Consider the following 19021-nt stretch of genomic DNA (forward strand, 5'->3'; position numbering starts at 1 on the left):
ATTAAACTTAATAAAACTTATATATATATATATATATATATATATATATATATATATATATATATATATATATATATATATATATATATATATATACATAAAGAAAGAAAAACGAGCAAAATTGGGGTTTTTATAGGCCAAATGAAGATACTGAAAAAACAAAGCTAATATTTCGAGAGGACAAACGCCTCTCTTCTTCAGCGCAAAACGAAACGATGTATCAATAAAAGCCAAAAATTAAAAGAATTAAAACCAACTACCTAACAAACATAAAAGCGAGTTATTCGCCAATATCCGCGATTTGCACAAAATCAAAAAAATATGAACTGCCATCGATGGATACTAGCGAACAGTTGTTCGCCAGTATCCGTCGATATATATATATATATATATATATATATATATATATATATATATATATATATATATATATATATATATATATGAAATCAGCTTAAAAATTCGATTATTTCGTTATATCTATTTGTATTAAATTTCCATTTTTTGGAGTTTTGGTTACTATTGAGCCGGGTCACTTTTTACTTACAGTTCGTTACAGCGAACTGTTTGATGATTCATAAACATTAAACTAAGCCATAATAATGTAGGCTATGTGTTGTAATCGATACAAAGCACATACTTTGTCTAAACAAACTTTGTCGATACAAAGTCTTAGTAGCCCTTTACTTATAAAAATAAATTTGTATTGCTATAAGATAAATTTTACTGAAATTCAACATCACATTCATAATGGGTTCAAGGTATAATATGGCCAGATTCAAGTTACAACACCCATATTGTACCTTGTACTGATTTAGATTTTACTTTCCATGATAAATCTTCCAAACTGATAATTGTTTTTGAAATTTGAAAAAATGTATATTTTCAATAGGTCTAACCAATAGATTGATAGATCTTTTATTTCAACAAGAGCCACAGAAAAAAAAATAACACAAATTGATAAAAACAATATGAAAAACAACAAATTGATATGGTCGATGGATTGTAAATACTTTAAAGCTACAAGAGCCATGGCTACAAAAAGGAAATATAAAATACTTCTGACATATCGTATGAAATAAATTTCAAAAATATCATAAAAATTGATTTGCAAAATGATTATTTCATTTAATTTGTGTTAAAATTTAAAATATTATTTTATTGTCGCACCTATTGGTCACTCTCCAAAAATCTCTCTCTGTGCTGCATGGCTACAGGGACATGCCTCCCCACATTAATGATAACCACTTTAGAATCACTTTTTAAAATTACCACCATCCTATCCTTCCCTTTTACCCCAATCCCAAAAATTTCTACCCTCAAATCCTTAGACTCCTTACAATTGCTCATAAAGCGTTCTGCATCTTCATTTTCTCCACACATCGGACAAAAATACAGACCCCTCCGGGACATAAACCTTCTTTCGTCAAAAGACATAAAATTACCCCTAATTGAAGTGACCCACTTTATGTCCTCCCCTTGAAGCCCTGCGTTAAAATAATATTCCTCCCCCACCCATTCCTCCTTCGCCTACGCGTACTCTCCAAGAGACACTGCCGCGGTCCTACTAGTCTCTCATAACTGGATCTCCTGCTCTTGCAATACAATCTTTACTTCTCTTGCTACAGATCCTACTTCTCCTATGCCTACCCCCTGATTCCAAATCTGACATTACATACCAATCAGTTTTTGTTTTATAGTTATCAGAGGGGAAATAAAAAAGCTGCAAGGTTTTTATTTATTCGTCTGAAAATTTACAATTATGGAGATACATCCTTTGGATACCTGACGATATGCTACCGTAACTAGTCTATCTTCAGGCAATGATGTTGTTCTTTCCCAAAACTTAACGATGCATACTAGTCTCGTATTCCTAAGAGTATCTAGGCCAAAATCTCCTCTTATTACTAGACTACTAAGCCTATTATTTAAACCTAACAATCTCTTAAAGTACCTAAGGTGAATCCTTTCTAACTCCATTTCTTCCTCACACCCCCACAATTCTGATCCATAATGTACTACTGAAATCAATCTTCACTAAAAAATTATATTCTGCAGCTTAATATCTTAAGAGATATTAAGCTGCCGAATAACTCTTTCATAGTACTTCTAAGGAAAATTCCCATTAGCCTATTCCCTTTAATTACGACTTCCTCTATATGCTTCTTCCATTAGCCATTAACTTAATTCCTAAAAAATTTAAATTCTTCAACTATTCTCCCACAATAGCTAAATCTTTGCCCCCCTATGTTTTCCCGGTCGCCTTAAATACCATAACTGCTGTCTTATCTATATTCAAAGCTAACAGCTTTTCCTTAAAATACTCTGAAGCTAGGTCTAGGAGTTTTTGAAAATTTTGCTTACTATCAGCCAGTAGCACAATGTCATATGCAAACAGTAGTAAAATCATATTAGCTGTAAGCAACTTGACCCTGAGTGCCCTTATTTCCTTTAGATATTCCTCTATATCATCAAACCGTTCGTGGTAATGAACTGTAAGTAAGCAGCAATACGGCTCAATAGTAACCAAGACTCTAAGAAACATACTCTTGATAACAATAGATACATCAAATGAATCAAATTTTGACACTTGTTCAAAATATGTAATATTCACCAAATTTAGTGCTACCAATTAAGAGTTACGAGCCTGAGAAAATTTACAAAATTTAAAAAAAGGGGGAAATCCTGCCAAAAACTCAAGTGATCTGTGACCTCAAGTGATCAAAATATTATAAAAATGACACCATCAGATTCATCACACCAAAGAACTTACTGTAGAGGTTTCAAGCTCCTATGTACAAAAACTGTGGAATTTTGCTCCTTTTTTTGCCAGAAGAAAGATCCCGGATGTGTGTTAATTTTTTTTTCCCCAAGGGTGATCGTATCAAACCATTAATCATAGAAGATTGGAAGAGGGCTCATGTGATCGGAAATCAAAAGATCTAGTACCCTTAGTACCATTTGTATGTGACCAAAAATATCGGAGGGCAGTTCGCCCCCCTCCAACGCTCATTTTCCCCAAAATTGCCTGATCAAAATTTTGAGATAGTAATTTTTCCAGAAGAGTCGAAAAACATAATAACTACGTCTTTGAGGATGACTTGACCTCCCCCCCCCCATAGTCCCCGGGGTAAGGACTGCAAGCTATGAACTTTGCCCATTGTTTACATATAGTATTGGTTATGGGGAAGTATAGAGACGTTTTTCAGTGGTGATTTTTATGGTGGATGGGGGGATACGTGGTAGGAACTTTCCTTGGAGGAAGTTATTGTGGAAGAGAATTTTACATGTAGGGGGAGTTGGATTTCCGGGAAATACTTCAAAAACAATCAAAAATTAATTTAAAAACTAAGTTTTTCCAACTGAAAGTAAGGAGCAACATTAAAACTTAAACGAACAGAAATTATTACGTATATGAAGGGGGTTGCACACCCCTGAATACCTCGCTATTTACGCTATTTTTTTAGAACTTTTAAAACAGCTTATTATTAAATTAATCAGCTTTTGTGTTTCAGGAGTCATTTTTAAATGATTGGAACAACAAGTCAAACTTTAGCGTATTGGGGTATTGAGGAGGGCGCGACCCCCCTCATACACGTAACAATTTCTATTTGTTTTAAGTTTTAATGCTGTTCCTTACTTTCGGTTGAAAAGAGAAATTTTTTTAAAATTTAATACGGTCTAAGAATAGTACCTAAAACTCTTCTTACTCGATATTAAAAGAGCATCAAAACTGTTCAAAACAGCATTGGTATTATTTTTTTCTATGAGGAAATAAAATAGATCATATGAACTAAAAAAACTACTAGAGAAGAAGCAAGATTTCAAAAATATGTCGCATAATAATTTCCTAGTGAATATCCAAAAGTCCAAGAAATTTTTACTTTATATCCTCTTAAATTAGTCAATAAAACTTAGTCAAATTAGTCAATTTAAGTCAATTAGTCAATTAAATTATTGTGAAAACTGGGCCCAGATAATGTAAACAGATGCCTCGGTAAAATAGTGCATGGTCGGCATAAAATGGGATTTTTTTAGATAATTACACATCTAACACGAAACTACAATAAAGGGGTCATATCAAGGAAAATATAGACTTTTTTATGCAATCCTAGCCCATCCTAATCTGTTCGATGCACTTCAAGTAAAAGTTCAAAAAAAAGATAATGGGAACATCCTTCTGAAAAAAGGTAAAATAGGGTACGGCAAGAGAGGAGACTCCCCCGTGCAAGATATTAAAACGTGCAAACAGTGCAAAAATAATATTACAATTACGAAAAAAAATAGTTGGGCAAAAAAAAAGCTTTTAGTACCTTATCCCCCTGGGAAATGGCACCTTATCCAACAAGGCTTTTGGAACCTTAAGCCAGTTCAAATCTCAAAAGTGACACTGCTAAGATGAAAATTGATAATGTTGATTGAATATTCTTATGCTTATACTAAAGGAGATAGCCGTCCTAGCTGAGTGGATTGGTGCGCTGGATATAGGATTCTTTGACCGAGGGTTCGAATCCTAGTGTATCCAATTATTTAGTTTGGGACGGGGGTCAGAGGTGTACTCTGTAAGTTCAGCCAGAGTCCAACCAGCTTTAAATGGGTACCTGGAGAAACCTGGTTAAGGTAAACAGGAAGGGTGTGCGAAAGTACAGGATGGTTGGCCCCCAACCCCCCTTTGCACTTTCTCGCTGAAGGGCCGAGAAACGGATATCAGCACCGCCGGTAGGGACTGTAAACTACAAAGCCACATTTTTTACCTTTACCTTATACTAGGGGAGAGGGAAAGAAAAAAATTTGCAAACAAATATCTGGAAAAGTATCGAGACAGTAACCTGGTTAATTTAAACCTGGTTAAGGTAAACAGGAAGGGTGTGCGAAAGTACAGGATGGTTGGCCCCCACCCCCCTTTGCACTTTCTCGCTGAATATTCCACCTAAATATCCTACCTGATATATTCTACCTGAATATTTACCTAAATATCTGGAAAAGTATCGAGACAGTAATTAGCATAGGTGAGTAGCCGCTAAACAGGAAGGTAAACAGGAAGGGTGTGCGAAAGTACAGGATGGTTGGCCCCCAACCCCCCATTGCACTTTCTCGCTGAAGGGCCGAGAAACGGATATCAGCACCACCGGTAGGGACTGTAAAGTACAATGCCATATTTTTTTCCGTTACCTTATACTAGGGGAGATGGAAAGAAAAAAAAATGCAAACAAATATCTGCAAAAGTATCGAGACAGTAATTAGCATAGGTGAGTAGCCGCTAAACAGGAAGGTAAACAGGAAGGGTGTGCGAAAGTACAGGATGGTTGGCCCCCAACCCCCATTTCACTTTCTCGCTGAAGGGCCGAGAAACGGATATCAGCACCACCGGTAGGGACTGTAAAGTACAATGCCATATTTTTTACCGTTACCTTATACTAGGGGAGATCGAAAGAAAAAAAATGCAAACAAATATCTGGAAAAGTATCGAGACAGTAATTAGCATAGGTGAGTAGCCGCTAAACAGGAAGGTAAACAGGAAGGGTGTGCGAAAGTACAGGATGGTTTGCCCCTAGCCCCCATTTCACTTTCTCTCTGAAGGGCCGAGAAACGGATATCAGCACCGCCGGTAGGGACTGTAAAGTACAATGCCATATTTTTTACCTTTACCTTATACTAGGGGAGAGGGAAAGAAAAAAATTTGCAAACAAATATCTGCAAAAGTATCGAGACAGTATTTAGCATAGGTGAGTAGCCGCTAAACAGGAAGGTAAACAGGAAGGGTGTGCGAAAGTACAGGATGGTTGGCCCCCAACCCCCATTGCACTTTCTCTCTGAAGGGCCGAGAAACGGATATCAGCACCCCCGGTAGGGACTGTAAAGTACAATGCCATATTTTTTACCTTTACCTTATACTAGGGGAGAGGGAAAGAAAAAAATTTGCAAACAAATATCTGCAAAAGTATCAAGACAGTAATTAGCATAGGTGAGTAGCCGCTAAACAGGAAGGTAAACAGGAAAGGTGAGCGAAAGTACAGGATGGTTGGCCCCCAACCCCCCCATTGCACTTTCTCGCTGAAGGGCTGAGAAACGGATACCAGCACCGCCGGTAGGGACTGTAAAGTAGCCTACAATGCCATATTTTTTACCGTTACCTTATACTAGGGGAGATGAAACAAAAAAATTGCAAACAAATATCTGCAAAAGTATCGAGACAGTAATTAGCATAGGTGAGTAGCCGCATAAAATGTTGACATCCAGGTGATTTGCTCAAACATAGTTTGTGGGACAGGAGAAGAGAAAATTTCAATAAACAACTATACTATACAATCTGGTAGAGTGGATTTCCGTTTTCAGGGTTGGCGTAAATTCTGTATACCTTGCAGCAGATGTAGCGTCATGACCATTTTTAATTCACATATGAATCAAACTTTTTGAGCTTTATAATACAACATCAAAAATCAAATCATCATAGTTTCTGCAGAAGCGTACAATGGTGAACATGAGAATGAGACTGGTACGAATATTTTGATGTTTCTTGCTTCTTCTTTACTAAGAATACTGTTCTTGAATATGGCAGTATTTTATGTGCCTCATAGAAACACTGGATCTCATGCTTGTTTCTTTTTGCCTTTTATGGCAGTGAAGTGCTCAAAACTGAGAATCTGTGGTTTTGCCTTTTTTGACCCTTGTGCAGTCTCTGTGTCTTATAGCCTGTTTCACTAGGGCGTCATTCAAGACAGTCACTCATAGAGGAGGAGGGGGGTTTTCCATTGCTAAAGCTACTGTTTAAGAATATGAAGCAGCATCATTTTAAAAAGGTTGATAACGGATGGGTTTAAACTTAAGACTTTTAGTTACTTTTTATATTTCCCATTTAATTTTCCTGTTTTTGGTGTTATTGGGTAGTTGTGACTTCAACATTTTATCCATACAATAAGACAGCCAACTTATCCATTGTGACCAATAATATCTAATGGCCTTTTCACCATTTCCATACAGGAATGGTGAAAAAGGGCCACCCCACGCAGGTACAAATCAGGGAGATGCTCCTCCACTACTAAGGATACCGATCCTGTTTATATTATGGTGAAAGTAGGTTGACAACATACTGGTTAAAGCTTTTAAATTTCCATAATTAAATCGAGTTATCCTTTTTTCTAATGGGAAGTTTTTTTTTCGTGCAATCAATGAGACGCTCATTCTGTATTTATGTATCATAGCCTATTTTACAGGACCACTATTCCAGCTGGGCCCCTACATAGAGGATGGAACTGTTTTCTCCCCCAAAATCTTAAGATGGTTTAATTTTTCCCTAAATCTATTAACTTTTCAATAAAAAGTGTTTAGTTTTTTTATTTTTCGACTGTATGCTTTATCCAAAATGTTACTCTCCCCCTAGAATTATTTCCCATGTGCATGTTTGAATCCAGCCTAGCCTTTTTTTTTTCCTTTTTTTTTTTAATATGTGGCCAGTGTATTAATTCCGCATTGAATGTGAATCAAAGAATAAAGTTGATTGAATTTTCTTTTACACAATACTTTGTCAGCTTATTTGAATGATCTAACCAACTTGAATTTTTATTTCTTGATGTTCAATTGAGCAAATAAAAATAAGTAAAAAGTGAAGCTCAAAAATATCTCAAAACGGACACTAAGGTTTCGCTTAAGTCTTTTTGTGTTCTTTTTTCTTGTGTAAATAAAAAAAATATATATATTTAAAACTTGCGATGGTTGGGCTCAATTAGAGTAATTTTCTAACTCTTAGAAAAAGTCAAGCTTAAAAAAAGGATGAAAAATTTTAGAGTTGATTCCATGTAGAATATTTAATTTTTATATCCCTGTCAAAAACAGAGTTCTCTGATGGGGGATATTTGCTCAACTTGGGTCCTTTTCTTAAGGCGGATTTATTATGGACTTATAAATTCATAAAATTTAATCTAATAGCAAGTTAAATTTTCAATTTATGTCTCTTCATTAATCATTCTATGTTTCGATATACCATGCTTACCGTTTTGTTTAGACATTGTTGTCCTTTAAATTTTACATCCATTTCGTTTTGGTTAATCATCTGTTCGTCCCTTTTTAAACCTTATATCGTCATCGTTTGAAGCTAAGGTTGATTATATTTACTAGTTCATTATTTAAAATGAGAAATATTTCTTTCTGCTTAAATGAGTAATGTTAGTAAATCAATTCTCTTCTATTAATATTTTTCAATCTTTGTCCTAATTGTTTCTTCTCATTTCAGACTTTGGTTTTAAGCCTTTTTGTCGCGTCAGCTCTTGCTGCACCTAAACGTAAGTCGTTTTTTTTCCTCCTTTTGTATTTTGTTTATTATTCGATTACGCCTATGTTGCTTATATTTATTATTCTTTACTTACCATCAATACTTATGTTGTTGTCTTTTCTGTTGCTTTATAATATTTTTTTTTAATCTTCAGTTTATAGTGGTCAAAAATTTAATTTATCATTTTTGTATATCGAAAAACAGCTAATTTTATTTATACTTAGTTATATTAGACAAGGTCGTACCCAGGATTTTTTGTCGGAGGGGGTTTAAAGATTGTTTTCGGAGGGGGGAGTACACAAAAAAAAATTCAAAAAACGCATACAAAATTTGTTTATATCCATTTTTTACGTTTTTACGAGTCAACAAAAATTTCGGGATGGGTTCAAACCCCCCTAACCCCCCCTGGGGGCGGCCTTGATATTAGAATAGATTTAAGGGAAATAAGAAAAAAAATTATGTTTCTTATAAGCGGTACACCACCGACGGTATGATGGTTTCTTAAACTGTTCTATTTAAGGCTTATTTTTAAATTACCTAACAAAACCAAAATTACAAAAAAAAACTTCTACATTTTCTTATAAATGACCTTTTATATAAACTTTTATGCCTGAAAACCACAACTTTACACATTTTTCTTTTGGCTGTCTCAAATTATGAAGTTTTTAGAGCAGTGTCATATTGTTGCTGGCATTGCAGAGTTTAATGATTAAAATAAATAAGCAAAACTAATTGGTCAAATTTGACGACACTTTTCGTCGGTGAAAAGTCAAAAAAATAACATTCTGTTAACTCTAAAAAAAAACAACTACATATTAGAAGTAAAGTCAAACCTTTTTAAGTTGCTTGGTCGCTTATCTTTTTTGATTACATACTGCTCATTTTTCAACCACGTTCCTCCTTCTTACATAATCACAAATAGTGGTTCTATGCAATTAAATTCAGATTCCTTAATTTCTAATTAAGTATTTGGTTGAGCAAGTCTTCACTAGAGCGGTGAAAAAAAAATCAAATTCCATTTTCACTGTCCTTGGTACTCAAAGCCCTTATTCAGCGGGATACAATCTCTATCCTATGGTATCGAACAATACGATTTTAAGAAATGGACACTTTCTAAAATTTTAAAAAATTGATTGGTCGTATGTTGTTGTGAGTCTTTTTTCTTTTATTTATTTTTTGTCTTTCTGAGGACGGCCCTTGGACATAGGGCCAAAATATTCATTCAAATTATCTCCACTGTCCTGCAAAAAGATTTCCCTATTGTTCTTCATGCTTTTGTTGCTTGTTATGGAAAGACAGTGTGGTCTTCGTCACTATTTTTGATAACAACCGTTACCTCTATTCAGGCTGGTACAAAAGTTATTGAATTTGAGGGAGGTTGTGCGGTTGCTTAGGTTGTTGGTTGTTAGGTTGTGTTAGGTTGTGCGGTTGTTCATTGCTTAATTAAAGTTGGTTCAAAAGCTGCTAAATACAAATCAGTAAATACTGTACGCTCAATGAAAAATAAGCGTCATGATACTGCATATAGAAACCATAACATATAAACACAATACGTGGTTTCCAAAAAAAGTTCCAAAAAAGTTCCTTACGTCACGAAGTTTCGACTAAATATGCCCTTTACTTTTGCAAAGGCAATACGGTATGTAGTAGATTTGTTAATAAAAGGACTTTTCCTGAAGTTAGCGAGGAAAAAAATTTGAGGGAAATGGGTGTCGACATACATAAAAATATTTTAGGCAACCTTTTTTTTAACAGCCTCCCCTCCAAGAGGAAGACTGAAGAAGCAACAGTTCACCGATAGAATTTAAAGTGTAAGTGTTGATAATTTATTTGATAGAATTTCAATATAATCGTGACTATTCTTTCAGCTGACGGCCATGATCATGGACATCATTATCATCATGGAGCATCAAGTTCAAGTGCATATTCTTCTGTAGTAAGCTTACCTTTAGCTAGTAGCTACGGTGGTGCCTCCCAAGGGTAAGTATCTCTTTTTTTGTTATGGTTTTGGATTTCTTGAAAAAGGCAAAAAAAGGGAAAAAGAACACCAAATAAACAATAACACAAGTAAATTTTTCGGTCTGGTCTAATGCTATTCAATTTATTTTCAAGTTTTGGCCCTTCATCTTCCTCTGTCTACTTCTTAGCATCAGAAGTGACTTGAATTACATAACAAAAGGTTTCTTATTTTTTAAATTCATTTAAATTAAATTAGAGTCTGATCATCAACTTTAACATACTAAAAAATTAATTATTTTCTGATATTTCATTCGTCTTGTAGCCAAGTTTCTCTAGTGAGAAAAGTTAAACAAACAGTTTTGAGGGCATGATTTTCATTTTAAAATGTGTTACCAAAATTCTCGAAATTTAGTAGATCAAAAAACAAGTTGGATATCTAAAAGCCAAACGTGTTCTAAGCACAATGTATATTGTCAGTCTTACAAAATAATTCGTGCTTACACCTTCGCCCCACTCTTGACCGTATCTTGGAGCTTTCAAGTCAAGGCAGTAGACTATACTTTCTGAAAATCATTTTGAACGAAACCATAAAAAAATCATAAGTTGTTTTGTAAGAAAGGAGAGAGTAATTGAATTTGCACTTCAACTTACAATTGATTTTAAAAAACGAGTTCTTTAAACTTAAAGTAAGGAGCAACATTGAAACTTAAAACGAACAGAAATTATTACGTATATGACGGTGGTCAAGCAAAAGAAAAATCTTTTAAAATCGTGTTTTTGGGTAGGAACAGATCTAAGATTGTGGACCGGGAGGGGGGAGGGGGAGAATAATTTAGATTTCCTTTGTACTTTAAAGTTTCTCTTATATATTGTAAAAGTTATGCAAAAATATTTTAGAAAAATTCATAATTTAAAGTGAAAGAAACCAATTTAATATTATATAAAAATAAACATCTTGTTAACGAGCAGACTTTAACACAGGGAAGACAAGTCTATTCCTAATACTAATTAAAGAAATATCCCAGTGAAATTTTTCCTGAAATGCACTTTTCTCATACTACACCTCGTCAAAAGATTGTAATTTCAATCTATAAGCTGATTGAGTTTGAGTACTATGTTTAGTTTGGGGAGTTTTCGGCAAATATAGGACTGTAATCTTATTTTATTGTAAATCTTATTTTAAAACATGAAAAAAAAAACAACAACAATACAACTATTTCAGCCTTATAAGTTCGCTTAGTAATTGACTGGAAAACTGGAGACTAAAAGAAAAACTAAACTTAAGAAAGTCAGTTAAGAATTCACCAGTCTCTTTGAACTTGGCATAGAAGAGGTTTTGCTTGGTCTTGAGCTTGCTAAGGGTAAAAATATAGCCCTTCAAAATATATAGGTCCCCTTTACTAAAAATCTTTGGCACTTAAATACCAACCCCTCCTGGAACTGAAACCCCGATCAATAATACCAATTCCTATCTTTTTTTAATAAAATTCTCTAGACCACACTATGTTTTCATTTAAAAAGTAATGCTAAAAAATAAGAAATAAACAGGTATAATTTTTATTCACTTTGTATTTTTGTATGGTTCAAAAAGTCTTTTAATTCATCTGCACCTCGCTAGTGTTTTTTTTGTTTATCAACCCCTTACATTTATTTATGGAATTATAAATTATTACCTAGGAGCTATTATTGCTGTTTTTATTTCATGTGTAGTTTACTGTGTATTAATTCTTTGGGAACAAATTCTTAGACACGCTGCATAAATCTATATAAAAGTCTTAAAATATTTGTGAAAACAAAAATCTTTTACTCATTGTTTATTTATGCATCTAATTACTTTAGAGTTGTTAGTTGTAACAAAAACACAAACTGAATGGTTTTATTATCTATAATAGCCATTTTTAATAAAAAATATTATATCAGTATTTTGTTATAATAAAATGTAATATTTAAAAATAAAAAAACAAATCCAGAAGAAATACTCACATGCAAGGACTAATTATTTTGTCATTTTACATCACTAATATATAGAGCGATTTAACGATAAAGCTTAGTCTGAATGACAAAGCTATACTTCAAAAAGTATAACGGATGCAGAAAAAGGGTTTTTATATGTTTTCCTTTTCAAATTGTTCTTTGTAGTTTTTCTTTTGCTAATAATTATCTATATTTCGAATTTTCTACAGGACCAATAAACGGTAGATTCTTTTGATTCAAATTTTTTTTTTAAATAGGTATCTTTTGCTAATTAGCGCTTTTTTATATCTCGACTTTCGTACTAGTCAAATCTTTGAAAAACTCCAAGAAGGCTGTAAGCCTAAATAGTAAACATTATTATGTTTATGGGGGTGAACACTTAAACTTTGAATTTTCAGAGAAAAAAGTTCACAGTTGAACAAAACGGGGTAATATGCATCTAAATATAATGACATTATATGTTTTTACCCTTTTCTTTTTTTTCTTTTTAGTGATTATTGGGCACCTGCTGCTTTACCTGCAGCCACATCTTATGACGCTCCAGTAGCACCAGCAGCCCCTGCATCTTATGGTGCACCTACTCCTGCTCCAGTTGCTGCATCGTATGCTGATCCTGCAATTTCATCTTATGCTGCTCCTGCTGCACAATCATATGACGCCCCAGGAGGTCCAGCAGCAGCATCCTATTCCACACAAGCAGCTCCCCCTGCTACTTCCTATGCTGAACCAGCCGCTGCTTCTTATTCTATTCCTGCAGTCCAGTCTTACTCTGCACCAGTTTCACAGCATTCTTACTCTGTGCCTGCTCCACAGCAGTCTTACGCTGAAACTGCTCCTCAGCAATCTTATTTTTCACCTGCTCCACAGCAGTCATATACTGAACCGGCCCCACAGCAGTCCTATTCTGCACCTTCTCCACCGCAGTCTTACGCTGAACCTTCTCCTCAGCAATCTTATTCTGCAGCTGCTCCACAGCAGTCCTATTCTGAGCCTTCTCCACAGAAGTCTTATTCTGCACCTGCTCCTCAGCAATCTTATTCTGTATCTTCAGCAGAACAGTCTTATTCTGCACCCGTTCAACAGCAATCTTACTCTGCACCCGCTCAAGAGCAGTCTTATTCCGCACCAGCTCCACAGCAGTCTTATTCTGCACCTGCTGCTCAACAATCTTACTCAGCACCTGCAGCAATTCAATCCTATTCAGCAATAGGAGCAGCTCCAGCATACTCTGCACCAGCTCTTGTTGCGGTTCCAGCTTATTCGGCACCTGCTCCACAGCAGTCCTATTACGCACCAGCTCCAAAGCAGTCTTATTCTGCAACTGCTCCACAGCAGTCATATACTGAACCGGCCCCACAGCAGTCCTATTCTGCACCTTCTCCACCGCAGTCTTACGCTGAACCTTCTCCTCAGCAATCTTATTCTGCAGCTGCTCCACAGCAGTCCTATTCTGAGCCTTCTCCACAGAAGTCTTATTCTGCACCTGCTCCTCAGCAATCTTATTCTGTATCTTCAGCAGAACAGTCTTATTCTGCACCCGTTCAACAGCAATCTTACTCTGCACCCGCTCAAGAGCAGTCTTATTCCGCACCAGCTCCACAGCAGTCTTATTCTTCACCTGCTGCTCAACAATCTTACTCAGCACCTGCAGCAATTCAATTCTATTCAGCAATAGGAGCAGCTCCAGCATACTCTGCACCAGCTCTTGTTGCGGTTCCAGCTTATTCGGCACCTGCTCCACAGCAGTCCTATTACGCACCAGCTCCAAAGCAGTCTTATTCTGCAACTGCTCCACAAAAATCTTATTCTGCACACGCTCCTCAACAATCTTACTCAACACCTGCAGCAGCTCCATTCTATTCATCCCCAGCAGCAGCTTCAGCATACTATGCACCAGCTCCAGCCGCTGCTCCATCTTATTCAGCCCCAGCACCAACATATTCTGCACCATCTCCGGCGTATCCTGCTCCTGTTGCTAAACAGTCTTATTCTACACCTGTTCAACATCAATATATCTCTGCACCCGCTAAACAGCAGTCTTATTCCACACCAGCTCCACATCAGTCTTATTCTTCACCTGCTGCTCAACAATCTTACTCAGCACCCACAGCAGCTCCATTCTATTCAGCCCCAGCAGTAGCTCCAGTAAACTCAGCACCAGCTCTGGTTGCTGCTCCATCTTATTCGGCTTCTGCACCATCTTATTCTGCACCAGCTCATGTTGCTGCACCAACCTACTCTGCTCCTGCACCATCATTTTCTGCTCCAGCTCCAGCATATTATGCACCTGCTCCAGCATATTCTGCACCTGCTCCATCATATTCTTCCCATGCTCCAGCTCCGGTTTACCATGCTCCAGCCCCAGCCTATCATGCTCCAGCCCCAGTATACCATGCTCCATCTTCATATTCTGCCCCTGCCCTTCCTTCATTTTCAGCTCCTCTTTCAGCTTCATATGGAGTTCCCTCTTCAGGGTGAGTGTTTTATGGAGTTCCAATTATTCATTTATTTATTTCTTACCCGTCGTACAATAAAAAAAATACACAGAGACAGAGTACATAGAGAAAAGGACAAAAATGTAATAAGAGAAAGAAAAAAAAGAGTGCATGTCTGTTAGACTAACGCAATAATAAGGTAATTGACAAATTTAGCGTTTGTATTGCTTCCAAGCCAAAATTTACAACATACGAGAATCATCAACTAAATCCCTAATAAAAAAAAAACTTCTTACAAATTCAAATTAAAACTATACTGAACATTATCCACATGAACAAGTAAATTGGCTGGAGTAATCAAACACTAAATTAATTGGAATAATCAATTTACACAACCTACATTTTCCAAAAGAGAACAGGAAAACTAAAAACTAATCTTGCTTTGTTTTACTGTTATTAACCAATGGTCAATTTTATAAAAAAGAGTTTATAAGAATTCCAAAATACTGCTAAATAATTTCCAGATGTAATTTGTTTCTGTTTTATTTTTTGTAGAAGGAGTCGTATCTTTTGAAAATCTTTGCTTGAAAAGTTCAAATGAATTTTTAAAATAATTTTTATTTAGTAATTAGCAATAAATAGCAGTTCCATTAAAAATATTGAACCATCTTCATTAAAGGTCGGAATTTTTTATTGTTCGGTATCTTTTTATTTTCTTGAGTTTTGAATATGTATATCATTGAACTTAGACATCATTCCACAAGAATAAAAAGAAAATGAAATCGTTTGGGGAGAGGCAAAACTCAGCGTTTTGTTTTTAGAGATAGGGAGGATGAACAACTTCAGAATCGATGTTAAAAAGTACGGATTAATGGCAATTATGAAAAATTACAATATAAACTAGAGGTTTTATCTTGGTTGGAGAGGGGGATTTATTTGGCGTTAAAAGATGCCCCCCCCCCTCAATGCACTTATATGGTGCTGATTGCTTTAGGTATTTCATTTTTGTTCTTTATCAAAGATTTAAAAACTTATCATCACAAAAAGTCGTTTACTACCAACCCTCAAAATTTATTATAACCGCAAACTTTATTGGCTTCCAACAGTTCGCAAACTGAGAAAACTGAGAAAAACTGATATAGTTTTTTTCTTTAGCAATTAATGATAGTGAAAAAAAACGGTATAAAATAATTTCGTATGTAGGATACATTCCATCTCAGGAAACGTGGTGATGTATCCGCAAGAATAAGATTGATTTTTCTGTTTCTACGCAGCAAAGGCCTGTATAGGGTCCCCCCATAGACCATTCGAAGGAGTAAAACAATCATGCTTAACTGTAAAAAATCTCCAAATCTCAAATTCGTACGGAATAGGATATCTCCTTTCCCTATCGCGAGTGTTGCAAATAATGCTTCAATTACCTTGCACTTCGAATTTGAGGTCAAACTGAGCCAAGCTAAAAATTTTCAACCCAAAATTATGGTAAATTTAAACTATGCGGAAAATTGAGAATCAGTTTAATATCCAACTCCGCAACTATCATTCTGGAACAGATTTAAGTGTGATAACCGACAGTAGTGATTTTATTTTTGAAAGGAGGTTATGTTTTATTTAGAGGTTAAGAGGTTATCGAGGTTTTACTTCAAAATTGGCTCTTGTTCAGCCTTACAAGATCTTTAGTAGATCTTTTAATGATTTTGTACAGTCTTAGCATGATTACCTCAAGTTTCCCGGGAAACAACAACCGTTTCATCTTATTTCTTAATTAATTTTTATTGATTTAATATGGATATCTGAAGAAAAAATATAATCAAGAGAAAAAATATATCGTTAGTTCTATCTTTAAGAATTTTGCCTTGAATTCTAAGATTAGGATTGTCACCCTTCTCATTTTATTTTACAGTTATGGTGCCCCAAAGAAACTTAAATATTCACATGGCGTCCCAAAGAAAGGATACGGAACCCCAAAGAAAGGATATGGAGCCCCAGAGAAAGGATACGGTGCACCTCAGTCAAAATACGGTGCTCCAATTTTAACGACATATGGTGCACCATCATTACCCCCTGTTGTTGGATACGGTAGATAAGCAGTCATTGCCGATAAGAAATTTAGCACTAGCTACCTCGCCAAAATACGGTTGTTATAAATATATTTTTTTACTTATAATTAAATCGATATTTTTAATAATTCTTAATCTTGCTCGATGTTGTTTACTTTACACAGAAAATAAAGAGCAGGGGCAGTAATACACACGCTGGACGAATAGCCCAGTGGGATCCATTGCCGCAAACTAGAGTGGGAGGATTTTATTTTTTTTTTTCAAAACCTAGAGAGGGTTTGTTGTTGTTTTTAAGGCAAATACCAAAAGGGTATGCCAGAAAAAGTATTTTTTTCAAAATCTAAGAGGGCATAAGAGTTTTGGAGGAATATGCCCCCCAGTCACCTTTCCCCAAACTGACACCACTGAAAGAGCCTATAAGACGACAGTCAAGAGAAAAAAACTGGGGTTTACTTTGAGGACTTTAGAGGATTTGAGGAAAAATAGTTTACCATTCTTCCCCCAACCAGAGACTCGACGTCTTCTTACAGCCATCCCCACCCCCGACCCCAACCACAATTCCTGGAAGTTTCAGTCCAATCACACAGCCAAAAATGATTGATCGTTGTTGCATATTCGTACCTCTTCTAATTCCCACCCTCACCCAAAACAAATTTTCCTAAATTTTATTGTTGATCCACTATCCGTGACACAAAACAGGATCGACTTAACGATATACGTATACTTTACCTAGAAATTGAATGAAACCTATATAGTACAGGAAAATGAGCTCCAAAAAGAGGTCGACCCGAAACAAATTGCAACAGAAATGATTTTTACACCATCTTGTAGAGAAAAAAAACCTGAACAACATATAAATTTTCGCATATTCTGAGTCGACGCAAAATAACCGTTTTTTGGCTTTTAATGCTATTTTTTTCGTTATTCGAATAAATATCGCAATTTTCGTGGACATCGGTTTTTCTTGAACGGAAGTATGATTCTAACCCAAAATAACATGGTGAGACCGAAAACGAAGTCGGATTTAGCGTAAGAAGCACCATAAAAAAAGTAACTGTATGTTTTCGACTTTTTTCGCATAAAAAATACAATTTTCTTTGTAGCCCGATTTTATTGAATTATAGTGTGGTTCTGACTTATAATCACTATCTGATACCGAAAATAGAATCAAATATGTTGTTCACTTTACCAGAAAAAAAAATCGTAATAATTAATGAATGATCTATATTTTTTTAGAAACTAATTATGGAAGGTGAATTACAAACCGAACTGGTTTTCGGTGGTCAGTAAAGTAAATCACACTTAAAACACTCTTAGTATACAATTTAGGGTCAACCCATAGTGTATAATCTTCACAGTCTATTAAATATAATCAATATTATAAAAAATACACAATAGAGAATCAGATTCCTACTAGTTTCACAACTTCTTCATTTTGAATGGATTAACGACTAGGGTTCTAGGTTCTCTTCATCATTGTTGCTGTCGATTTTTGGGGAGTTGGAACACATTGTTTTCTTGCAGGTTCTGCATGCTGAAGTACAAACTAAGCCGTTTTTAAAGCAGCTACACCACGCTGAATTACACTGTACACGACAGGAGCACGTCACGATCTTTAGGAGCATACGCGGGGCTGGTGGGAGGTCAGTTGTTAATGGGTACGAGAAGTCATCTTTATTCTTCCATCCTCATTCCTCGGCTTTCAGTTCCGGATCAGGCTCCCCGGTCCATACCTGAACTTGATAAAAAACTCTATAGCTATGAAACTTGGCTGCATCAGATGTTGGTGGCAGATGTTCTGGGTGAACAAAAGAGTTTGCCGTTGTTACTTTCTTTTCAAAAACTTCTCTCCGGAGTTTGTTCAAGTTCCGTACTTTCGACGAACCGTATATGATCAGCAGGGCGTCTTCACCAGCGGTCTTGATGTCCTCTTTCGAAGCGAACTTCTGCATAAACACTGCAGCTGATGTTCTGAAATCATTGTCTTCTATCAGCCTCTTCAGTGCAAGACCTTTTCCCACACCGTGGATTCGCGAAGTAGAGTCACAGCCTAACAGGGCGTGAGCAAAAAGGATCAGATGACAAGTATCTTGTCACAGCTTCTCTTTCAGGGTGTGTATGTCCCATATTCAGGGAGCTTTATTTGACTTTGGCTCAGGTGCGAAGAATAGTTTCTTGCTTGACAAGTCACAGTGGTAGCATAAGAAAACCAAGAGATTGGTATCGTCCGAAACTACGGTAGTGTCGTAATACCGTGAAGAGGCAACATCACCTTCCGCGATCGGGACATATGTGTCATCTGATGCCTGGGAGACAGAGACACC

At 35.9% G+C, this 19021-nt stretch overlaps 1 protein-coding gene across 1 annotated transcript in view; it reads left to right on the top strand.

Moving 5' to 3' along the window:
- Positions 1-6472: 6472 nt before the first annotated feature.
- The window catches only part of LOC148945602 (uncharacterized), a 61084-nt gene continuing 48535 nt past the window's right edge, over positions 6473-19021 (top strand). Inside the window, exons 1-5 of the mRNA XM_089099096.1 lie at positions 6473-6496; positions 8231-8279; positions 10138-10249; positions 12694-14676; positions 16541-16716. Coding sequence (XP_088955222.1) covers positions 6473-6496; positions 8231-8279; positions 10138-10249; positions 12694-14676; positions 16541-16716 — 2344 coding nt within the window. The remainder of the gene's footprint in view (positions 6497-8230; positions 8280-10137; positions 10250-12693; positions 14677-16540; positions 16717-19021) is intronic.

The sequence above is a fragment of the Artemia sp. Qi Xiang Cuo genome, chromosome 13, assembly GCF_049724085.1.
Source record: "Artemia sp. Qi Xiang Cuo chromosome 13, ASM4972408v1, whole genome shotgun sequence".
Lineage (NCBI taxonomy): Eukaryota > Metazoa > Arthropoda > Branchiopoda > Anostraca > Artemiidae > Artemia > Artemia sp. Qi Xiang Cuo.